At 42.5% G+C, this 26,047-nt stretch overlaps 1 protein-coding gene across 1 annotated transcript in view; it reads right to left on the bottom strand.

Annotated features, from left to right (window-relative positions):
- The window catches only part of nckap5l (NCK-associated protein 5-like), a gene marked incomplete at its 3' end in the record, with an annotated part of 54,176 nt that overhangs the window by 8,502 nt on the left and 19,627 nt on the right, over positions 1–26,047 (bottom strand). Inside the window, exons 2-7 of the mRNA XM_079239170.1 lie at positions 20,537–20,615; positions 5,584–5,724; positions 2,178–2,246; positions 2,062–2,100; positions 1,845–1,964; positions 87–179 (exon numbers count right to left, since the gene is read on the bottom strand). Of these exons, the coding sequence (XP_079095296.1) occupies positions 87–179; positions 1,845–1,964; positions 2,062–2,100; positions 2,178–2,246; positions 5,584–5,724 (462 nt within the window). The 5' untranslated portion in view covers positions 20,537–20,615. The remainder of the gene's footprint in view (positions 1–86; positions 180–1,844; positions 1,965–2,061; positions 2,101–2,177; positions 2,247–5,583; positions 5,725–20,536; positions 20,616–26,047) is intronic.

Here is a 26,047-nt window from a genome sequence, read left to right as displayed (position 1 = left end):
AAAGGAAAATGTCACATTCAGGTGGAGGCCGGGGGTGGGGGTCATGATCCCACCTCTGAACGTCTGATACGTTTCCTGAGTCTCACCTTGGCTTGTGCTTCAGTGTGTGCAGGCTCCACCTGTTTGGATGCGTCGTTGTGCAGCTGTGTGTTGTAGTCTGGGGGGGGTCCGGCCTGTACCTGGAAATAGACATTCCAGACATTCAGGAAGTCAGAATGAGAAGCCAGACATTTTCAGAAGTAGAACCTCTGTTATAAAACAAGCACAAAGTTAGAAAACTGATGGAGCCTCCTAATTCTACTGCCTGGCAGCGTAAATGTTAAGATGCTTCTCCTCCCAGTAAGGCTTCATCGTGATGTCCGGGTCGGATCAGAGGTCTCTCCGCGACACAGCTTGCCTTGCTGATATCTCGGCATGGATGAAGGCTCACCACCTTCAGCTCAATCTGTCCAAGACAGAGCTCATTGTCTGGCGAGCCAATCCTTCCTTACATCCACAATTAAGTGTGAAGCTTGACTCTGTCACACTTGTTCCTACGCCTGCTGCCCGGAATCTTGGGGTCATGATGGATGACCAGTTGACCTTTAAGGTCCATGTTGCCTCGGTAGCCCGTACCTGCCGATATGCTCTCTACAACATCAAGAGAATCAGACCGTACCTGACAGAACACACGACTCAGCTTTTGGTTCAGGCTCTGGTCATCTCACGCATTGATTACTGCAATTCCCTACTGGCAGGTCTGCCTGCGTGCTCTGTTAAACCTCTGCAGATGATCCAGAACGCCGCAGCGCGTCTGGTTTTCAGCCAGCCCAAACGAGCTCATGTCACTCCGCTGCTAATTGCTCTTCACTGGCTTCTGGTCGCGGCACGCATCAAATTCAAACCTTTGCTTCTGGCTTACAAAACAATAACAATAACAAAACGGCTCCTGTCTACCTTCACTCCCTAATCCAGACCTACACTCCCTCTCGACAGCTACGTTCCACCAGTGAAAGACGCCTCGTGTCACCACCACAACGTGGGACTAAATCACCAGCCAGACTCTTTTCCTCTGTTGTTCCACGATGGTGGAATGATCTCCCAAACTCTGTCCGCTCTGCAGAGTCCCTGTCTACTTTTAAGAGCAAGCTGAAGACTCAGCTCTTCAAGGAGCATTTCAACACTTAATATAGCTCTTTGCAACACACTTTATGGTATTAATTCTTTGTATTATAACATAGATAGCATTATGGGGTGGGAAGGGAGAAAACAAACAAACAAAAACGCCTGTAGCACTTCATGCAAGGATCTGCATCCAAGTGGACACTCCACCAGCATCTTCCTACGGTGTCCTCTACTGTTTGATTTCGTGCTTGTGTTGTTCTCACTCATATGTAAGTCACTTTGGAAAAAAGCGTCTGCTAAATGACTGTAGAATAGAATAGAATAGAATAGAATAGAATAGAATAGAATAGAATAGAATAGAGAGAGTGCGGACTACACTGTCAGATAAAATGGAAGATTTTTAACCATTTTTGGACATATTACGAGTGAAAGTGGTGTGAGATTTAACTGTATTATGTTTTCATATGACCAGCATTTAGGTGGGCCGCTCTTCAGTATTAATATGTTACATGTATTTTATATTTTATTTTTTGTTTCTTGTTCAAGTCTTGTGATGTTTGGTGTTGAAATTTAATCTATTTTTTGTGAAAAAAGGGAAGCTATAAATACAATGTCAGGTCTCGTGAGGATAAAATCCAGTTTGATAATGGAAAATGATAGTTTTTTGGTTATATTTACATTTTACACAGACAGCCAATGATTCTGGCCCTCATGTCACACGGGACTGTGAGCTGACTTACCTGGTAGTGAGAAGTGGGGTGGTTCGGCAGCTTCTGCTGGAAAAGCTCGCAAAGCGCTCGGTTCTGCCTCTCCAGGTCAAACACCAACATCTTCAGCTTGATGCACTCCTCTCTCAGATCCTGCTCAGAGAAACGGGAGGTAAGAGGAGGTAAGAGGAGCACTCCCTCTGTAATGTTAGATTAAAAAGTCTAAAAGCTACATGGAGCGTAACGCTACCTTCTGATTGAGCAGAGCTTGGACCACATGGTTAGCAACCTAACGACAGAACAGAAGGTGAGTTTATGTTTAATGAAAGAGTTCACAGCAGATTTTCTTTTGCCAGATGAGCTCACCTCGTCCAAACACCTCTCATAAGCGTCTCTCTGACTCTCGTTGGCCAACACCAGAGCAGAGTTCTCCGCCTGCAAGACACCAAACACAGTTCTTATTATCATATATCAAACACAACACACACACACGACAGGTTTTCCACAACACATTGTTCCAAAAACAGGAATTATTTCATATGTTTACCAGCAGGTTAATGCAAAGTTTTGAGACCTCTGTTGGATTAAAGTTAAAATAAAAACACGTCCCAACCCAGAAGTCAAGGACAGGTTGTGTGTATTAACAACATTTGAAATACACACAGTTAAAATGTTGTTATGTGCCTGTGTGTGCAGTCAAACTGTGGAAAACACAGGAAATGTAGGGAATTGGTGCTTTACTACCACCAAGTGGCCTGGAGTGTGGACCAGCACGTTTCCAGGAGACCAGCTTGTCTTCGTAACATTCTCTCAATCCGCCAGAAAATTAACCCATTAAATGTGGAAGCAAGGCTCTGTGAGGAAACATGAGGCTGCATGGCTTCTCTAAGAGAGAAGATAACCAGTCAGAGGAAGCAGCAGGCGTGGTTTAATTCCCAGCTGCGAACTTTGAAACAGACATCTCGTCCGGAATGTCTCGATCTGCAGGGGAAGTTTAAGAGTTTATAATAAAGTCCAGAGTAAAGCTAGAAGAGCTTATAACTCATCACCAACAGAGAACTAGGACAGCCCAAAGTTTCTTTTCCGCTCCGTATCCAGGCTGACGCAGAGCCTTAGCGCCACTGAGACGAGTATTCCTTTAACTCAGCTGTGTGTGACTTCATGACGTTGTTCATAAACAGAGTTGTTTCTAGGCAAGTTTAATTTATAGCACATTTCATGTACAAAACGGTTCAAAGTGCTTTATGTAGAATGATGAAAGAATTATAGATGGTGCAAAGAAACCATTAAAAAGTAGTAAAAGGAGGTAAAATTAGCAAAGTTCACAATAAATAATTGAAAGCAAGATAAGTTGTCACACAGATTTCATGAATATGAAAACATAAACGTTTTTAACTCAGATTGTTTCTGTTGGAGAGAAAATCCATGATGTCATTCCCACCACTGGTGAGTTCTCCTCTACAGCAGCTTTCCAACCTGATGTGTGTTTGGACCGTTTCTGCCCTGTACAGCTCTCTGACTTCACCAGAATAACTGCTTCATCTAAACCTTTAACCTGTATGTTATGCCCCAATCCAACCAGACTGTTTTCCTTTAGTTAATACATCTGGACTGGGTCCGATCAGTATATTTCCATTGACAGGATGTGTACCTCAGTCTTTTACGGCTGCTATAATCAAACTGACTCTCGATCCAGGAATTGTAGCTACTTATAGACCAGTGCCCAGCCTCTTCTTTATATTTAAAACGTTTAAAGAAAATATTTTCAAATCAACTCTGTGCCCATTTGAGAAAAAAATGACCTGTTTGAAGAGTTTCAGTCTGGATTTAGAGCTCATCATAGCACAGAAACCCCAACGTTACCAATGACCTGCTCATGGTCTCAGACAAAAGGACTCCTGTCTGGACTGATCCGGCTAGATCTCAGTGCTGATCACACTGATCACAACATTCTGCTACAGAGGCTGTGTACTCATTTGTGCATTATACTCCCTTCCCTCCTCCAGCCTATCAGGTCTGGGAGTGGCCTTTAAAAGACCTCAGGATCTGCGTGTCTGGGCCTTTTGGCCACTTGCAATTCACACCATGTCTGTGTTGTGCATCAGCTTAGTGACATTGTGGGTTATTTGTTGGTTTTTGTTGTTTGGTATAACCCTGAGCATTTTTCCAGATTGGTCTTAAGGGGAGAGCTGCAATTTTGTTTCGTCAAATGGGGTTCTTTGCTCTTGTGTATGTTACTGTAGGGTAGGTTAGATGTAGGTTCGTACTTTGTTTTGTTTGGTGCTTAGGTAAGTTGTCCTTTTGTTTTGTAGGCAGGGGTGTTTTGTTTGTTATGTTGCTCTCCCTGATGCAAATGGCTGTCTGGAGTTAAATCTGTGACTGTGAAGCTGTCTGTGAAGAGTGAATAAATGTGCCCAACTCTGGGCTTGTTTTTTTTTTTTTTTTCTCTGTGTTTTCATCTGAGGTTGTAACCTTGCTTCTTGAGGTGTTACTCTTTCTTAGGGACATAAAAGGCTGAAACATGTTATTGGGATTGAAGGGTCAGCATTAGGCTGGTTCCAGTCATATTAATCTGATAGATTTTAGTTAGTTAATGTTAATAAGGAGCTTATTACCTGAGTAAGTCATGGAGTTCCTCAGGGTTCTGTAGTTGAGCTAATACTTTTCACATTATGCATGCTTCCCTCAGGTAATATCATCAGACAGCATGGTATAAACGTTTACTGCTATGCAGATGATACTCAGATTTATTTCTCTGATGAAGCCAATCGGTGGGTTAGATAACATAGATGTCTGAAAGACATAAAGGTCTTGGTGACAGTTTTCTCTTTCTGAATTTAGAGGACAACATTGTCCAGCGCCCTGCGATGGACTGGCGAGCTGTCCGGGGTGTACCCTGCCTTTCGGCCAAAGACTGCTGGGATAGGCTCCAGCTTCCCCGCGACCCTGAATTGAACTAAGCGGTTAGGAAAATGAACTTGTTAGTCGGCTTCATGTATTTAAACCGCTGGAAACGGACCGAGACCTGCAGACTGAATCCCGTCTCCGCAGGTCTTCCTGGTTAAAAGTTGCAGTCTGTTGGTCTTTTCATGTCCTCCCCACCCTAACCAGGTAGATGCTGTCGTCCCTCAGCCGGGTTCTGCTGGAGGTTTGTCCTTCCTGTTAAAAGGTGTTTTTCCTCTCCACTGTCGCCAGCCGCCTCATGTAGCTCAGGATGAGGGACTGAATTCAATCCAATCTGTTATTCTTATTTTTAACTAGACTGTTATTTATTATGAATTAGTTTGTCTGAATACAGACTGGATGATAATATGAAATTTGGTTGCATGTGAAAGAATTGACGTTGTGAATTAGTGAAATAAAAATAAAGCTGAATTGAACTGAAGTGTCTCTCAGATAGTCCTTATAGAAAAGGGAGATTTCTTAATATCACAAGACATTTTCGGTGGGTAACAGCTTGTTATTACATGTGTTATAATCATTATTGGAATTTGAATTTTTCCTCCCACTCATTTTGAACAAGAACATTTTCTTTTTTCTTTTTTTTTTTATTTTTATTTTGTTCTTTTGTTCTAATAAACCCCTCAGATAAAATAACCAGGACCTGGATCTGGTCCTAGGAATGGAACACTCACTGTGCTTTGAGACACATCTGCTACTGAGCATGCTCAGTAGAGAAAAACAGAGGACAGGCAGACATCTGAGTGTCTCAGAGAAGAATTTAGGAGAACAATGTTGAAGGAATTAAGTCATCGCCAGTCGACTTCCTCACCTCCAGCTCTCTGACTCGGTCCATGAGCTCGCTGCTGTTGTCCTCCAGGTAAGACTCCACGTCTCCTTCCTCACCCTCCTCATCAGATCCAAAATCCTCGTCACACATTCTCTGTTCTGTCTCATCAGACATTGTTCTCATCTGCAACATATAACATGAAGAGCAGGAGCATCAGACACTGCCACAGGGTGGGGAACGGGGGGGTTACATGCGGCTTTTCACATGACATTTATACAGTAAAACCTGAAATCATGTACAAATATAGATAGACTGTAGGTAGAACCATTCAGATTGATGGATGCACTGCAATCAAAGTTGGGTTCAGTGTTTTGTACACCGGTAAAAATGTAGTCTGGGCAAGGTGGCGATCAAACCTTCAGCGTGGGTCTGTTTCTGGTTCCTCATGAGATGGAAAATACAGACCAAACTTTCTGATTTCATGAAGGAAATCCTCCTTCCTAAGAACAAGTCTTCCAATAAACTTCAGTGTTTTTGGCTCTCAGGAGAGACTGCGTAACATTCAGCTGGAGTAAAAACACCACAGAAGAAGAAGAAATCTTGTTCACTTAACTGCTGCAGAGGAGGAAGACGAAACTCAGCAACAAGTTCGTGATGGGCATTTAAAAGTGAACCTATAGGCTCAGTAAACATCTGTAATCTGCCTCTCAATAGTCAACTACGTTCATTTTCCTGTCCTGATCAAACATCTGGAACATTCAGACACAACCAAGAAGTAAACAACAGTTTTCAGTGAGTGTATTTATGTACTACACATCAACTCTGTTCATCAAGATTCTCACATTGGAGCTGAAAATCATATAAATCTGCTGAAAGAGAACCTCAGCTTCCACGTAACTCAGTGCTGACGAAGCCAACGCTACATGATCCAGTTTAATTTAAACGGGAGGCTGGCAGGGCTGCTAGTTGGCTTTCAAAGAGCTACAGCATGAAAATGTGGAGAAATATGTCCTGAAATATGTCTGTTTTGACGAAGAAGGTATACAGTTGTGCTCATATTTATTCATACCTTTTCATTAAAGAAGGAAAAAAACAGCTGCCTGTAAAATAAGCTGAAATTGACTAAAATAATAATAATAAATAAAAATTTTATGAAAATCATTACATTATTTTCTAATTCTGGTTCAATAGAAATATTTTTTTTAAAAAGCAAACAAATAATTTATTCCATATTACATCAGTCATAAACTAATATTTAGTTGAAGAATCCTTTAATGTTTCTGCTCCAGTCAGGTGTTTTCTGTTCCTCTCAGTCAGACTTCTGCACCTGCTGACAGGTATTTTGTCCCACTGTTCAACAGAAAAGTCTTTATTTAGTCCAGGACACATTTGTTTGTTTGTTTGTTTTTTCCTTTCTTCAACTCAATTAAATAAAAAAAGAACAGTGTCTAAATGATATTTTTGCTAATTTTTAGTTATTGTTCCTTTTTTAAGTCTCCAGTTATTTGAGTGACTGTTGTAAATTCAGCCTTTTCTTTAATGAAAGGGGATGAATACATATGAGCACAACTGTAAATATGAACAGAAAGGTATTTCTGACTTTTTAGTGAGAGGAAGGACGCAGCCCAATCCGAGACGGACTCTAGTCCCAGTATCCGCAGCCTGACAGCTCCCAGTTGGTCACCATCACCACCAGACCGTAAACCAGAACTGATCCCACTGATACCACAACCAGCTTACCTTTCTATGGACTTTTCTGAACTTGTTGCAGGTATTTCCACTTAGTGATCCAGTCTATTACACAAAGATGTGATCAGTTATCACAGCGCTGGATGTGAGTGTGTGTGTTAGAGAGAGAAGGACAATCAACCACCGAACTTTCACACACCAAATATACCACAGTCTGCACAGCCTGACTTCATCTGTTACTCGCCTCTGAATATCTACATTTTCCTCATCAGATTACAATCCCACACATGATCTCTAAGAAGATTGGCTGACAGACGATGACAGGATCCATGATTGATTCAGATTCAATGTTTGGATCAATGAGGGAATAAATGGATCACTGCTCTGACTTTTCAGGGTCTCATTACATTCACATAAGATGTTCTTATAGCCATACAGCTGGCAGCACGTCAACATCCTTATACATGTTTCTGCAACATAACGCAGCAGATTCATGTTCATGCAGGACAGTCCTGGCGCCGGGAAACAGTAACGGACCCGGTCGCTGACTTCGGTGGGTGGGCCATATTTATCTAGTGCATTATGAATTTAATAGAGGAGAAATAAATAATTCAATATCAGACTTGCATCAATGCAGATTAGGTTTAGAATGCCATTAAAAAGTCTTTTTCTCTTCTTATGCCAAAACTTAAAACTGAATCCAGCTGTGATCAACAAACCGAAAAGAAAATAGAACATTTTTATTTATGAATTAATCACATGAATGAATTCAAAATTTTTTATTTAACCCTTTATCAGGCAAGTGACTATTTTTGATCACTTTGTTTTCTTTCATTTTCAGCATAAGACAAATTTAAATTTCTAATTTCAAGGTATTCCATTGAGAGCCCAATAAAGGGTTCATTTTATTTATCAATAAGGTCGGTCAAGTCATTTCAACCAATAATCAGAATTTTGAAATAAATGACAAACTATATGAAGGCGTGATCAGTTCATCAAACAACCTGATCAGAGGTATGATGCAAGATACGTTCAGCATGACAGATGACGTTTCACAACAACACAAACACACAGCTCTGATGTCTTCATCGTGATCTGGTTGTTTCACAGATCTACGTTCAGTCACAGAAAAACTAACCTGCACAGGTTCACTAGAAGGTAATTTGTTTATTGATCTTTTTCTGAAGGCTACTAGAGCTCAACTATGGTACTGGTTCATGTTTTGGAGTTTATAACATGTAAAACATTAAAACTTTGTAAAACATGAAGGTTTTTATCTGCAGCAGATAAAACCCAACATGCTAAAATACTGTCAGGAAACATGTGATAGGGACTGATGGCACTTTGTAAGGATGAGTCGGTCTGAGTGAATCCAGCCACAGACTACGAGGCAGAGGAAACGACGAGATACGTGCACCAGTGGTTTCCATCTGTCTGGGTCTCGTTTGGTTGCTGGAATCGTCCAAACTGCATAACGTGACTGAATCCTTTCTTCATGTTATCACTGAACCATCTGGTGAACACCGTCCACAGGTATCAGTCTATGACACTGAAGCTGGCTAATGACTTGGGAAATCTGGAAATTACATCCACTGATTTAAAATACAGAAATACGCAACTTGTAACTAGAGCTCAGCAGCAACAAAAAATAAATTACGAACAGTAACTAATTCATGTTATAACATATTGCCACTAAAAATCTTAAATAACCACAAATGAAAATATATTTTCAATATATACATGTATATATATATATATATATATATATATATATATATATATATATATATATATATATATATATATATATATATGTATATATATATATGCTGAAATAGTGCTGAAACAAAAAATCATTTCTATTTCTTTACCAGGCATTTTTATTAAAAAAAACCATCTGGAAAACTACTTCCAGAATGACATGATGTCAGTTTTCTATCTGCTGACTCGGCTGAACTCTGCCACTGAAATTGAACACAGCTCCACCTCACATTAGACCCCAGCTTTATCTCCAGGAATGTAAACCTTCCTTTTCTTATTTTCTCATCCATCCTGCAGCCGTGTTCCAATAACGTTTTCTGCTTTTACACATCAAGCTGCAGCTCCGCGCCGAGTGCAGCCAGGGGGATCAGCACGGCGCCCTGCAGGGCATATGGCGGGGCAGCAGGAGTGGCTCAAGGTGGGAGTGTGCGTGAGCAGCAAAGGGTTGTAACAGGGAGGAGGCATGTCAACATGAACCCAGATACAACTGACACTTCTTAAGGAGTCATTAGAGCGGATGAGACTGGCCTGATTCTGTGGCTTGGGGCCAATCAGGAACTGGCACAGTTTCCAGTTTTCCTGACAGGTGACACAGAAACGCACTTTAGTCCTTTACTTTTCCTTCACAAGACTAAATAAATGCTGTCAGTGTGATTAATAACTGTTTTAGTATGATTTAGTTGTGTTGCAACTAGAGCATAAGGAGTTATCATTTTCCCAGCATGCATCTGAAAATCAGTGGATTTCAGGGAATCAACATTCACTCAAATAAAATAAATCATTTTGTTTTTGTTTTCTTTCTGTGTATTTACTCTTTTTAAAGAAAAATAAAGTTATAAAAAAGTGCTATAAAATATTATTTACTGATTTTTTTCCACTTCATATGATTACCACTAGGCCCTGGAATAGATCAGCGATTGGCAGCATTATTTACCTTAATGTATATTTTATATTTAGTGTTAAAAAAAAGATGTTTGATAAATAAGACATTAATCATTTATAGTTCTACATTTATTAAACCAAAAACATAAAAACAAAAAAAAAAAAATTCACATAAAAGGCTTTCCTTAGACTACGACAAAAGTGGAACCATCTGATAGACCAGAGGTGTCCAAAGTCGGTCCTGAAGGGCCGCTGTCCTGCAGGTTTTCCATGTACACCTGCTCCAAGGCACCTGGCTTACATTAAATGGATCAAATGACCAATGAAGTTCGGCACAATGACTGATTCGTTTGAGTCAGGTGTGTTGGAGCAGGGATACATGGAAAATCTGCAGAAATTTGCCACAGGAGGACCGGAGCTGCGGACCCCTCTGATAGACAAGCATAAAACTTAAAGGGACAACATGTAACCTTTGACCCAAACATTGGAAACCTAATGCAGGGGTGTCCAAAGTCGGTCCTGAAGGGCTGCTGTCCTTCAGGTTTTCCATGTATCCCTGCTCCAACGCACCTTGCTTACATTAAATGGATCAAATGACCTATGAAGTTCTGCACAATGAGCGATTAATTTGAGTCAGGTGTGTTGGAGCAGGGACACATGGAAAACCTGCAGGAATTTGCCCCTGGAGGACTGGAACTGGACACCTCACAGACAATGCAACAGATTGAGCCAAAGGATGATGGAGAACTCTGGATCTAATTTCCTCCTTTTTTTTAAGGACAAGAAACTTAACAGTTCGTATTTTCAGCAACAATTAAAACGAGCCAAGACTTTTCTGATGTACTTCTGTTAAGGTTTCACACTGGAGCTTAATTGAATGTAAAGAAGGCAAACAACGTGAAAGCTAAATGTAAAGATGTGGGAAGAATGAAAGCCGTGATGGGAAGTGCTCAGGAGACATCAGCAGAGACCTGTCAGACTCTGTGTAACCAGACCTGTTTGTAAAGCATTTACAGGAAGATTATTGAACATCACCGACTGCGAACCCGCATGGACAAACCCAAGCAGCACTATCCAAAGCGTAGGCTGCTTATTGAGCCATGACTGACTCAACACAGACAAACCTGCACATATAATGGAGACCCGATCAATGAAGCCCATCTGAGAACGGAAGCAGATATTCCCTGTTCATCTGACCCTGGCTGCAGGAGCAGTCCTGAGTGCTTATAAACGGCCCTTTTCTTTACTAATGGCACATTTCTGGCCATGAAGCTCCAGGCAGAAAGGCCCACTAACATGTAAATGTCTTCATGTGCCTGCGAACACTCACATAGAAATTACAGTGTGGAGCAGCAAAAGACAACAAAAGTGAGGCTAAATATAACATGAAAATGTGGCGCTGCCCTCGCCGCTGTGGTTTCTTTTCAAGTGCAAAGTAAATGTCACACGATTTGCAGAGAACGCCCCAAAGAGAAGCAGTCCTGAAGCTGCATCTCATCCACGGAAAATCCAACAGAGACCGGGTGCAAAGCCAGAGATTCGCTCGGGTTCAGCACATTTTACTTGTTGCTGTTTCCAGAGAGTTAAAGTGCAGCTGATGACATCTCTTCTTGTTTAGTCAGAAGCATCTACAGCTGTTTTGAAAACTAAAAATATTTCATCAGCAGAATCATTTGATGTAAAGAAAAACACCAGCAGCTCATGTCTGAGACACTGAAACCAAGACCTGTTTAGAAGAGAGCAGTTAGCGTGTTAGCTGTGTGTGAATTATGGGATCAGTTCAGGAGGCGATGACCTGAGGTTAGTTCACTGAACGGCCATGATGAGAAACAGTTATACTGTAATATAAAGATATTAATCAATTCACTGAAATAAACTTCCTGCTTTTCTTTCTGATGTCCAGCAGCTTGAAGTTGGTTTAATCTGAACGGATATTTTCATTTCGTGTCGAGCAGCTGATAAATTACAATCCAGAGTTTTATTTATTGATCCCTCTGATGCATGAAATTTTAAAAAATACAATGCTGCACATTTTTCAATATATTTTACTCTTACATACATGTACAGACAAATCAGCCAAAGTTTAGTTTATTTATTTGATCTATTCTATAGAAATATTGATAAAATAATGTATATGGTAGAAATATTCTATTAAAAAAATCATCTTTTATCATTTTCTCATCCTGTTTATCACTGAGGTAAAGCTGGTAATTACATGTATGAGTGAATATGAAATTTTGTACTATATTTGTTTATTCTTCAGTAAGTTGCAGTGTGTTGGGTGACTTTACTGATGTCCACTGAAGTGGAAAAATGGCAAATATACCATCCTCACTAGAAAACAGCCTTTAAATAGGCGTCCACTGTGATGGACAGGATGCATCAGAGGGCTAAAATGGGGCTATCGCAGCATCTATCGCCGCAGCTATCTCCACGGCTATCGCCGCAGCTATCGCCGCAGCTATCGCCGCAGCTATCTCCACGGCTATCGCCGCAGCTATCGCCGCAGCTATCGCCGCAGCTATCGCCGCAGCTATCGCCGCATCTATCGCCGCATCTATCGCCGCAGCTATCGCAGCATCTATCGCCGCAGCTATCGCCGCATCTATCGCCGCATCTATCGCCGCATCTATCGCCGCAGCTATCGCAGCATCTATCGCCGCATCTATCGCCGCATCTATCGCCGCTTCTATCGCCGCAGCTATCGCAGCATCTATCGCCGCAGCTATCGCCGCAGCTATCGCCGCATCTATCGCCGCATCTATCGCCGCAGCTATCGCAGCATCTATCGCCGCAGCTATCGCCGCATCTATCGCAGCATCTATCGCCGCATCTATCGCCGCATCTATCGCCGCAGCTATCGCCGCATCTATCGCCGCAGCTATCGCCGCAGCTATCGCAGCATCTATCGCCGCAGCTATCGCCGCAGCTATCCCGCAGCATCTATCGCCGCATCTATCGCCACATCTATCGCCGCAGCTATCGCCGCAGCTATCCCGCAGCTATCGCAGCATCTATCGCCGCAGCTATCGCCGCAGCTATCGCAGCATCTATCGCCGCAGCTATCGCCGCAGCTATCCCGCAGCATCTATCGCCGCATCTATCGCCACATCTATCGCCGCAGCTATCGCCGCAGCTATCCCGCAGCTATCGCAGCATCTATCGCCGCATCTATCGCCGCAGCTATCGCAGCATCTATCGCCACATCTATCGCCGCAGCTATCGCCGCAGCTATCGCCGCAGCTATCGCCGCAGCTATCGCCGCAGCTATCGCCGCAGCTATCGCAGCATCTATCGCAGCATCTATCGCAGCAGCTATCGCAGCATCTATCGCCGCAGCATCTATCGCAGCATCTATCGCCGCATCTATCGCCGCAGCTATCGCCGCATCTATCGCCGCGGCTATCGCACTGATCACAACATTATTAGTTGAAAATCTTTGCAGTAAACCATGAGCAGTGTTACCACATCATAAAGAAATTTTTAATCACATATTTGCTCCTGCATGCAGGGAAACGCTGTATAGGAACAGAAACCTTTTAAAGTTTAGTTTTGCCATCACATCACAAAACATTATAAGAAGTCTTTATGTCTTGTCAGACAGACGTTAAACAAAAAGTGATTTATTTTTATTTTCCCTCATTGTTTCCAAAGTTGTTTCTACTTCTGTCGCTGTTTATTAAAGAAAACAAAAGCATGGATTTCAAAATAAAAGTGCTTCCTTTGTGACAAAGCTGTCTGACTTGTGCAGGTTGAAACAACTATTGTCATTACTGAGGGCATTTCAAACTTCAAACTTCATTTAAAAAGCACTTTCCATGCAACACAAAGTGCTTAACATAATAAAAACAATTTCTGCTTATCAAAATAAAGTTTTCACAAAGTATTAAAACACACACAACATAATGTCCTTTATACATGCCATGCAAGCAACCCCCCACATGCTAAACAAACATGAATTCCTTCACTACTGCCTCCTAACTGAATGCAAATATAGAATTGTTAATAGAAATAAACAAACTAGACACTGCTGTGAGGAAACGGTTCCCACCAGGAGCAACCCACCCACTACCACAGTGGGCATCGCCACAGGAGCATTCCCACTCCCAGTGGAGTGATTAAACTGGTTGAAATACATCACAAATGCTTTCCAAAGTTAAGATGTCGTGACTAAAGGCATACAAGACGCATAAATCTGTACACAATGCCTATATGTGATCAGCTTCTGAACAGGGTCATGTTTGTCTATAAGCAAATAACCGGCTGTAATCTTTCCTCAGTCCAGGTATTCAGTCGTGTTCCGACATGTTTATCTCGCCTCCATTCGTTGCGAGGAAGATCTTCTGACTTTTCCAAGACGACGTCACCGACCTGGAGGTTTCTTTCAGTAGCGTGTCAGTGTTATCTGGAGGCAGGGATAGATACACTCCTAACCAGCGAGTCCAAAATGGCTCTGGCAGGCGTTAAACCTGACATCACCTTCTACTCTGGTGAATTTACCACGGGGTGGTGAGGCTTCAGCATTCCGCAGGTTGTCCAGTCAGCAGGTTCAGTGGTCACACGGGTTGTCAGCTGTGACTGGACAATAACCACTGCTATAAGGAAATGACAGCGGGGCATTGTCTGTTCTGACATGAGCGAGAGAAGGGAAGAACATCTCTCACCGTTCTGCTCGTCTCTCCTATAATAAGCTGACTTGGCTCGACTGAGAAACGCTCATGATGAAGTCACGCTGCTGTTCAGCAGAAAATGCAGTCGGACAATCAGTGTCTTTACGTTGTTAAGTACAGCGTCTGAATCAGTCTAGGTTCCTATAAAACTGGTCCCCGGATCCCATCCTACACAGCGTACTGCTCCTCTAACCGATGTGAAACAGTGGAGATCGTTGATAAAGTTGATTGACTTGTCATCGAGTGTTTTCATACGAGTGACTCAGCAGCAGACGTGTGGGAATCAGGCTGAAAATAAGGGACCAAAAAAAGTCTTTTCCACAAGAAGTGGAAGGTGGGAATGGGTCAACACACCAAGGCAACTGCAGTCCTGCAGATGTTAGGAGTTTCTCACCTGACTTAAATTAGTGGGTAATTAGCAGACTGGTACAGAGTGTGATGTCAAGCTCTGCACCAGTCTGCTAATTAGTAGGGATGGGAAATCTAATCAAATATCAGGATTTTTTGCTTCACAAAATTCATTTTAAAAACTTTTTTTTTTTTTTTTTTTTTTTTCCAAATGAATAAAATAATCCATTATAAATTTTTGTCATTTTTATTGTTTTTATTGATCTTTTTACTTGTCTTTTTGCGCATTGTAGCAGCAGAATGATGGTCTGAATACTGTGTTGTTTTTTTCTAATTGAAATCAAGAAAATGACGAGCAAAAAACGCTTTGTATAATTTTTGTTTTTATTTTAATTTATTTTAACTGTTTGTATTTTATCTTTCCTGAGTGTTGAAGGTCACTTTGCTTCCTGTTTATCAGCTCACCTGTTTTGATTTACTGAATTATTTGACCTGTTCCTCGTTACTCCCTCGGTGTATTTCTACTCCTTGGTTCTAAGTTTTGTTGGCCAGCACGGATGATCTTACAATGACTCTTGCTTTGTCTCCTTTTCTCACTTAATCTTCTTGTGTTTCTTTCCTGAATCAGCGACGTTGTGTTTCCAAAACAGTCAGTTCCTTATTATACCGTGAAGCGAAACGTCACGTTGCATCCTGGATGTGGTTTTTCAGCCTCAGGACACTGCTGGGTAGCAGCGGCTCCAAAAATGATCAATATAGATGCCACTTTGTCATTGAACAAGTTCAAGACACAGAGTTTTAAGGTAAAAAAAAAAAGTTACGTAGTGCGTCTTTAAATAGCCAATAAAACATGGCCATTACTGAGGGTCATGTAAAGACATGTGGAACTTTATTGATATAGAAAAAATACGAACTGTAAATGTGTACAGTGTTAGCCGAGCGTACAAATGTCAAACTCCAGTCCTGGAGGACCACCAGCTGGCAGAGATTTATGTTTTTTCTTACTCCAACCCACCTGACAGAAACTACTGGGTCAACAGGAGGCTGTTGGATCCATCTGATTTGAATGAGGAGTGTTTGAGCAGGGAAACAACAAAAACCTGCATGATAGCCTCAGGGAACAGTTTGGCACTCCTCTTTAGCAGCTAAATGATATCTGTTGTTTTCTAGTAGGTCGCAGACAAAACTACACCAATACATAAATAATAAGGTGCAAACACAATTATTATCACTTCTGCCATTCACTCATACAGTAAACATGTACCGCGGAGTATGTGTGTATACACACATATATCATTTACACATACATATCTAAACATGTCCTACAGCTACATACATGTATGTCTCTGTGCTACAGAGCCTCTATGCAGCTGGGAGAACTGGTTTGGTTGGTTATTGAGATGGGATGTAAAAGTGGTGCATGTTTCTCTTATTCCAGGTGGGATCATGTTCCAGATGCTTCTACCCCTCACAGACACCACAGACTGACCAGAAGGTGTGCATCTGTGGGGGACCAGGTGGTCTCCTCTAGTGATGCCTCTAGTGGTCCCTCCAGATTTTAGTTTTCTGTCATTTCTGGGCTACAGAGCACACCTGAATGTCAGTCCCACCCCTAATTTTTTATATATATATATATATATATATATATATATATATATATGTGTGTGTGTGTGTGTGTGTGTGTGCTCTTCTACTTTTAATCTATGGTATTCAGTTGTATATATTCTCTAAATAGAGAGTGGTATCATTTTCTTTTACTATTTATTGCTAAGGCAAACCTTTTCCAGTGAATGTATTTGTGTTATTTATCGCAGTATATTTGTTATGAGATGACTCATTAATGTCCACTATAGTGACTTTTTTGTACATTAATCATTCTCATCCGTGGATATACTCAAACAACGTATAAATAAGTGAAGTCTACACGGTGCATTAAAGGGTTAATATGAATTAACCCTTCATATTGAATAGACATATTTATGTCTTATAATTCTCAAGACTTAAAAACTTTAACAACGTCAGTGTTGTGATGAAACATGTCCTCCAGGTGTAACAAGAAAAACTAGCAGACAATATTTCAGTCTTTGTGGTTCCAAAACCCAGTTTAGGTTTCTCTGCTGTGAGACCAGAGACCAGCCTGGGTTATGGTTCCTTTCCTCCAGAACCAGAGACTAGCATGGGTAATGGTTTCTATCCTCTGGAACCACAGACCAGCATGGGTAATGGTTTCTATCCTCTGGAACCACAGACCAGCATGGGTAATGGTTCCTTTCCTCCAGAACCAGAGATGAAATTGTGCATTGGTTTCTCTCTTTTAGAGCCAAAACCCAATTTGGAAACTGGTTTCCATCCTCTGAAACCACAACTTTTGTCACGGTTTGGAATTTTTTTTTGTGTCTTTTATTCTTTCCTGTTTGTATTTTATCTTTCCTGAGTGTTGAAGGTCACTTTGCTTCCTGTTTATCAGCTCACCTGTTTTGATTTACTGAATTATTTGACCTGTTCCTCGTTACTCCCTCGGTGTATTTCTACTCCTTGGTTCTAAGTTTTGTTGGTCAGATCATCCTGAGACATCGCCGTCCCTGTCTTCGGTTCAGTTTAGTTTAAGAATTAAATCGTGGTCTTGGATCTGGTCTGCCTCCTGCCTCTCTGTACCTGCAGTTGGGTCCCCACACATCTCCACTAATTGGGACACCTTTGCATTCAGGTTCTCCTGCTGTGGAACCGGTTTAGGTACTGGAGGCAGATTCTCTAAATTTAATATAAGTGTAAAGACTTCCCACCTCTCAGTTCTTCTGCTAAAGGCCCACTTCCCATGATGCACTGGGCTTCCTTCTCCTCTCCTTTTGCTCATTGTGGTTTTGTACTGGGATAACTGGTGGGTTTCTATCAGTCTAAACCTCCCTTTGTAAACAGAAAAATGAAAACTTTCCACTTCTACATGCGTTAAGTGAAGAATCACACCAGAGAGATGAGCAGAGATCATTTATAGAGATAATAAAAAGGATGAAAACCGATATGAGGGTGGGACAGAACCTTTTGTTTGGTTTCTGCAAACACCACTTTCAAAAACACGCCACTCAATCCAGCATAGCCCAGTGTAAACAGAGAGCAGTGAGGTCCCATGTCCTGGCTTAATGCTGCAATCACAGAACAAAACAGACCGGATCAGGTGCTGGCCTCAGGCCCAAACCAGCATGTGGAGCTTTTGTTCCTCCAAAGCACCTCAAACAGATACCTGCGTATGGAGATCATGAGAAGCAAGACGCTGCCCTGCATCCATCTACAGAAACAGATGCTGCAACATGACACCAGAGAAGGAAAAACTGTCCTCTGCTGTAAATACAGAACCACAGCTAAACCAGGAGTATCAAACATGTAACCCACCGGGTCTGACCCATCAAACATGTAACCCAACGGGTCTGACCCATCAAACATGTAACCCGACGTGTCTGACCCAATGGGTCTAACCCATCAAACATGTAACCCACCGGGTCTGACCCATCAAACATATAACCCACCGGGTCTGACCCATCAAACATGTAACCCAACGGGTCTGACCCATCAAACATGTAACCCAACGGGTCTGACCCATCAAACATGTAACCCGACATGTCTGACCCAATGGGTCTAACCCATCAAACATGTAACCCACCGGGTCTGACCCATCAAACATATAACCCACCGGGTCTGACCCATCAAACATGTAACCCAACGTGTCTGACCCAATGGGTCTGACCCAATGGGTCTAACCCATCAAACATGTAACCCAATGGGTCTGACCCAATGGGTCTAACGCATCAAACATGTAACCCAACGTGTCTGACCCAATGGGTCTAACCCATCAAACATGTAACCCAATGGGTCTGACCCAATGGGTCTAACCCATCAAACATGTAACCCAACGTGTCTGACCCAATGGGTCTAACCCATCAAACATGTAACCCAATGGGTCTGACCCAATGGGTCTAACCCATCAAACATGTAACCCAACGTGTCTGACCCAATGGGTCTAACCCATCAAACATGTAACCCAACGTGTCTGACCCAATGGGTCTAACCCATCAAACATGTAACCCAATGGGTCTGACCCATCAAACATATAACCCACCAGGTCTGACCCATCAAACATGTAACCCACCGGGTCTGACCCATCAAACATGTAACCCAACGTGTCTGACCCAATGAGTCTGACCCATCAAACATGTAACCCAACGTGTCTGACCCATCAAACATGTAACCCGACGTGTCTGACCCATCAAACATATAACCCACCGGGTCTGACCCATCAAACATGTAACCCAACGTGTCTGACCCATCAAACATGTAACCCAACGTGTCTGACCCAATGGGTCTAACCCATCAAACATGTAACCCAATGGGTCTGACCCATCAAACATGTAACCCAACGTGTCTGACCCAATGGGTCTGACCCATCAAACATGTAACCCAACGTGTCTGACCCAATGGGTCTGACCCATCAAACATGTAACCCAACGTGTCTGACCCAATGGGTCTAACCCGTCAAACATGTAACCCAACGTGTCTGACCCAATGGGTCTAACCCATCAAACATGTAACCCAATGTGTCTGACCCATCAAACATGTAACCCAACGTGTCTGACCCAATGGGTCTGACCCATCAAACATGTAACCCAACGTGTCTGACCCTTCAAACATGTAACCCAACGTGTCTGACCCTTCAAACATGTAACCCAACGTGTCTGACCCAATGGGTCTAACCCATCAAACATGTAACCCAACGTGTCTGACCCAATGGGTCTGACCCATCAAACATGTAACCCAACGTGTCTGACCCAATGGGTCTGACCCATCAAACATGTAACCCAACGTGTCTGACCCTTCAAACATGTAACCCAACGTGTCTGACCCTTCAAACATGTAACCCACCGGGTCTGACCCACAGCGTGAAACAATGATACCAAAGATATTAACCTTAAAAGATGTGACTTCATGGTCATGGTTGGGACAACCCCACACATGTGGAAATGTACACGTATAGACATTTAAAATAACCTTTAAATCTGGAAAAGTTATTGATCGTAATGTAAAAAAGCTGCATTTTTTCTTATTCAATATATCAGGGATTAAATGTGTGGTGTTTTTATGGATTTATTGTGATCTGGAAGTTTAAATAAACGTGTAAATGAGTTTTAAAAACATGTAAATTAATAATAATAATAAAAATAAGCAAAAAATAAATAAAGAATAAAATGTTCTTGTTATAAAATAATGAAAAATGTGTATGATAAAATTTCATAAATGTAAAATAATAATTTCTATGTCATCTAAAATAGAAATAAGATATGAAAATGAATAAAAAAAATGTCTTCAAAATTTCAGGTTGTTCATGTTTCTAAAAGGCCAGTTTACTGTAACCACTATGATAATGTAATGTAATGTTTTTATGCTGATATTTTACCAGAGATATTTTACTGGTCTGAACGTGGAACTTGAAATAAGATCAATTTGGCCCCCATGATTGATATAAAATCACAGATGTGTTTAATGTGGCGTTCACCACCAACACAGAGGAAGATTTAGTTTTTTTCCTGATGACGGGAAAGCACACACACAGAGGGAAGTGAGACCACAGAAATTCCTCCACCGGAGAGCTCACCTACCTGTGGTTGAGCTCTCGTTGTGACTCTTGAACAGGATCTCCGTCAGGCACCTCTGTCCCCCAGCAACGCCACCACGGAGCTGACGGAGACAAACACCAACACAGCTTTTTAATAAATCTGCTGCCAGACGAGAAGCTTCCTGTTCAGCCATAATAAAAACACAAACGAGAGCTTGTAGGTCATCCGAGGCCAATGTCACCTTCGTGACGGTCCGTGGAGATCCAAACCAAGGCTCTGCACCACGTGAAACGGAAACTGAAGGGACGGGAAGAGGATCATTCCCCCCTGGAGACACCAGGGCTGGACAGAAACCAGCATTCCCACTCTCCTCTCGTCTTCCCTTTCATCTCTGAGTCATTGCGAAGTGTAATGAAAGAAAAGGTGATGAATTATTCAGCAGGAACAGCGTTCCTCTCAGTCTGATGTGGGATTTCTCCATCATGCAACTCGATTAGCTGCCCTCCCTCTGCAGGATCAGGATCTGACAGAAACCAGGTCCAGTGTCTGCTGCAGGGTTAACACTTTGTTTCAGCGAGCAGCTCTGCAGGGTACCCGGGCCTGATCCTTTCAGATCCCGTCCAACTGAAATGAGATTAGAGGTGTTGAGCATCTGCCCACTCAATCTGGGTTTTAATAGATCACCTGGTGTGGCTGGTCCCAGGAAACCAGAGCCGTGATCTGTGATTCCATGTCAGGAAGCGCGCTTCCACAGAGAGCAGGTCAGAACCTCAGCCATCATAAGAAACTTTCCCTTTCATGCTTCACAGATGAAAAATGGTGAAACAGGAAGTACATCATACTCCGTTTCGTAAAACGCTGCAAGTGGCGATAAGCAGAATCAGAGACTGAAGCGGCACAAAGAAAACATCTAAATCAAAGGCAACTCGGCTGCAGCGCGGAGAATAAAAGCACGAAAGCTTCTTAAATCATGTCAGTCTCACTGTCGGGGATTTGGCACAGCAAGGCCGTCTGAGGATACATCCGACGCCACCGTCTCCATCTGCCAATCTGGAAAGGTGCAGGCTGAGGTTGCCGCTGTGAAGGCGGAAGATGTGAGCAGCACGACAAAATCCGGCGGAATTAAAGAGGAAATGTAGGTCGTGTTTAGGTTGTTTCCCGCAGATACAGCAGTTCCTGTCAGGAATTCACATGTGGATGAATATGAAAGAGGAGGAGAGACGTGGGTGAGGCAGAATCAGGCCGGCTGCTGCTTCCTGTCTGATGTTTGCCTGCATGAGCCCAGACCTATCGTACACAGGCAATATTTAGGATGAGGAGCGGAGGCGGTGGAGAGGACGTGGGGGAAGGGGGATGAAGGAGAAGGAGGAGGAAGAGGAGGAAGAGGAGGAGGGGAGCTCCTTTCTCAAAAGAGCCTGAAAATCTGGATGTGAGCCACATATGTCTGAAAGCAATCAAAGAAAACAGGGACCCTTCTGAAATGTGTGCCTGGCTGCCTCCACACCCACCGGCAGAGGCAGAAAACACACCACAGGCCTTCATCTGTGATAACACACACACTGAACACACACCGCCGCCCAGCTAGGAGATTTATGACACTTTGTTAGCTGCAGCCAAAACAGTCCAACATGCCTGAGAGTGGTGACAGCGCTCAGCGAAGCCTCTGCAGAGCCGAGGCGTCTCGTCGCGTCAGGACAGCAGACAGGAGTCAAACATCAGCTCAGTTTGGACCAGTCAGGCCCCGACAACACCCAGTCACCTCCCTGACGAACACACCGTGGGTCAGCTCACCTTGATCCTGCTGCCTGCTCCCTCATCCAGTCAGGGCATCTCAGATCCCCTCCAGCAGAAGCACATAAGGCACCAGCAGGGAGGCAGAAGAGAAAAAAAACAACCTTACATTTCTGCTTTCCGGCTGTGGAGGAGGAGATTTCCCCCCCTGTTAAAGTGTCGTCAGCCAGCGAGCGTGGCGAGGAAGCTGGTTTCCTCTACGCTGCAGCTACAGGCCTGGCCTGTGCGGCGTCTGCAGAGACTGCCATGTCTCCCATTGTTTCAGGACGACTGAGGCAGCCTTCCTACCCCGACAGACCCTGCCTACTACAACAGCTGTGGACCAGCCCCCATCTCTCTGCTGCTCCCCTCCTCCTCCTCCTCCTCCTCCTCCTCTTCCTCTTCCTCCTCCTACTACTTCTGCCTCTCTGACTGTGCTGCTGCTAAACATTAACCCTGCAGCTGCCGGCGTGGGCCATGAAGAGGAGGAGAGAGGGGGTTGTGTTTCAGAGGAGACCCGCTGCATGAAGCAGACAAAGAGCCGGGACAGAGAGAGGATATCCGGCAGGGAGAAAACAGGCTCTGGGATAAGAGGATTGTCTTTCTCTGTCACATTGGTTAAAGGTGTTGTGCGTGAGTGAAGGATATCCGCAGCGAGGAGAAGCAAAGTCACAGCAAATCGCGATGAACTGACAAGCAGAAGCTGCAGCACACAGCAGATTATTGATTATTAGCTCATCAAACCACAGAAAACTAGAGATGGGTGATACCAACACACATCATGTCAATGTCATTCCATTAGTTTAGGTTTCTATAGATACTTTTCGCCTAAATGGACATCACACCATTACACATCAAGCATTCACATCTTTGTTTTTACAAGTAAAAGTCATGAACATGAAAAATGTCTGCATTCTTCCATTATAATTATATTGATACATAACGCTGAAAAATATGTATTAACCCTTAAAATTCCAGGTTTTTTTTGCATTTTTTAATAGAAACGGCTCAACCTTTGTAATCCCAGTCAACAACCAGACATGGTGTTTCCAGGACAGCCTCAGTTGTCAAATTAATACCTTTATTTAACAAATTTGTTCGAGAATGTAGTAGAAATAACACACAGATCAGCAGCGATCAAGCCTTTTCTCATGTCCACATCATTCTCTCAGGCTTTGGCTTTCAGGAGAAAAAATCTTGGCATTGTAACAAACACACAACACAAACTATTTACATATTTACACACACTACCATTAACCCACTATCTTCACAAAGCTGACTCCGACTCAGCTGGTTTTTGGCACCACTGTGCATCAAGTCATCATCTTGGCTTCATTCCAGTCATAGAAAATCATTATTTTCAGACACACATCAAACTTTCTGCTCACTTGTTGGTCTTTGGCTGCTTCTGATTGGACAATACTGTTAATTTAAGCTCTGATTCGTGCAAAGTTTGACAGGAAGTGGCTTCATCATCATTTCCAGGTCGAAAATAAGGTGAAAAAAAGTGGTAATAATGTGAAAATAATGGTGTTGATTGTCGTTTCACCATTTAAAGTCTCTGAATAAACACTGCATTTGGCGGCTGGACTGTAAACCTCTTTGTAGGGATGTAAATGTGTGGAAAACTTCGGTAGATCACCAAAAAAGTAAGCTAACCATCAGAATCTACATGACAGGGTTACACACTCTGTAAGAGAGCGCTCGGGAGTTCTGGGAATTTTATAGTTTAAAACTCTTAGAAGTGAAAACAAATGTCATGTTTTATATTAACACAGGGTGTCTTGATATTTATTAAAAAAAAAGAATCAAATCCAATTGTCATTGGGAGATTTTAAAACATCAGCTCCAGAGTGGCGATACGTCCACCTCTACAGAAAACCATGTGAAGTTAGTCAGAACCTGAACTGATATCTGACAGACGTCTTTTACTCCCTATAAAGACAAAAACAGCTGATATGTGCAGATTGAAGCTGATGTCCCGCACAGATACTGATGTGACTGTAAAGAACCCAGACTGAGAAGCCGTGGTCCAGACATCTCTGGAAAGGTTCAGAAAAATGTCAAACTGGAGAAAAACCAAACTAAAGAGGAGCTCCATCTTCTACAGGTCTGCACATATCAGATCAAATAAAAAGCATTCAATGGAAATGATCTAAAATCTGCTTTTTCTAGAAGATTTGATTTGCTTTAAATCAGTAAGAATTTCAGGATGAAAATCCAGTCAGACTGTCTGAGGAATTCATCTTTTTTAACGGCTGGTTTGTGTTGAGTATCTAAAACTCTAAAACAACTTCATGTCATGTATGGAAAACAGCTTGAGCTGTAATCATGTCTTCGCATCCTGAAAGGAAACCTTGGAGCCTTTAAGAGCACTAAAACTCGAACTTGGGTGAAATTTCAGATCTACTGAAAGGCGCTCTGTGATGTTATTTCTAGTTTTCTGAGCTTTCTCCAGTATTATAGTACACACAGGTGTAATCTGAAAACAGAGACTCTGCTGACTACAAAGACGTCTGTCTCGTCACTGTCAGACAAAAACTCTGGCAGCCAAAGATCATAAATCATGTCTTACTTTTGCTGTTCTGAGGAGAAAAGTTTTATTCCAGCTCTAAAAGGACTCTGCTAACGTATCTCCTGTGGTCCTACTGGTTATCGTGGAGATGAAGGTCCTGCTGGTTTCCATGGAGATGAAGGAGGTTGTATAGTGAAGTATCCTCTTCCTATCATGAACTATGTCAGTCTTCACTTCATTGTGGAGCCTTGTGGTGCTTCTAAGGTGAATGTGGGGACTATTCCTGGATTCTCCTGACTATATGACCATTGATGGCGGTTTCCAGCATCATCATCGTCAACAGATGACTTCCTGAGATATTCGCGTCTGGAAAACTGCTGCTGTAGCACAGTTCCTCATCAGGCATGACTTTACTCATTCCTGGGACTGTTTTATCAATTCCCAGCACTATTTTACTTCAGACTACATTACTCATTAGATGATTTGGACTGTTCTCCTGTGATCCGTTGAATGTAACGTGGTTCTCTCCGGGTGCTCCGGCTTCCTCCCACCACCCAAACACATACATGTTAGGTTAACTGGTTACTCTACATTGTCCCTAGAAGTGAGTGTGAATGGTTGGTTGTCTCCCTGTGTTGGCCCTGTGATGGACTGGCGACCTGTCCAGGGTGTAGCTGCCTCTTGCCATATGATTGATGGGATAGACTCCAGCTCCCCGCGACCCTAAACTGGAACAAGAAAAGGGATGAAGACTGAAGTTTCTACTGGGTTCCAGGTGAGTTTACTCTGACATATTAGCACGTATTTTGATTCTGACATTTCAGTAGTGATCAGACATGTCTTAGCTTCTTTAAGCCCGAGTTTATACATACAGCCATTGATTTACTTCATTTATTTTGAGTATATCATTTCAGACAGGAAGCAGAAAATTCTGCCTCATGATAAAAAAAACATTAATATAAGAATAAAAAACCAATTTATTCATCAAATAAATCATCCAATCTTAAATCAGCTCAAGTTTTAGGGGGTCCTTCTCAGCTCACATGACTCATCTGCTATCCTTTTTAATGAAGCCACATCATCATCATCATCATTATCCTGTACTCCAGACATACCAGACACACTAAACACAGTCTGAAGACCAACCCAGTACAATAACAGCAGATGCTTGCTGGACCCAACGGTCCTCCACCATGATCCAAACAAACACCCACTCGGAGGATGGGAGTGGAAACCACATTCTGATTTAAAGTTGACTTTTTTTTTTT

The sequence above is a fragment of the Telmatherina bonti genome, assembly GCF_933228915.1.
Source record: "Telmatherina bonti genome assembly, chromosome: 4".
In the NCBI taxonomy this organism is placed as follows: domain Eukaryota; kingdom Metazoa; phylum Chordata; class Actinopteri; order Atheriniformes; family Telmatherinidae; genus Telmatherina; species Telmatherina bonti.
The sequence above is the reverse complement of the archived record's forward strand: the minus strand, read 5'-3'. Positions and strand labels throughout refer to the sequence as shown.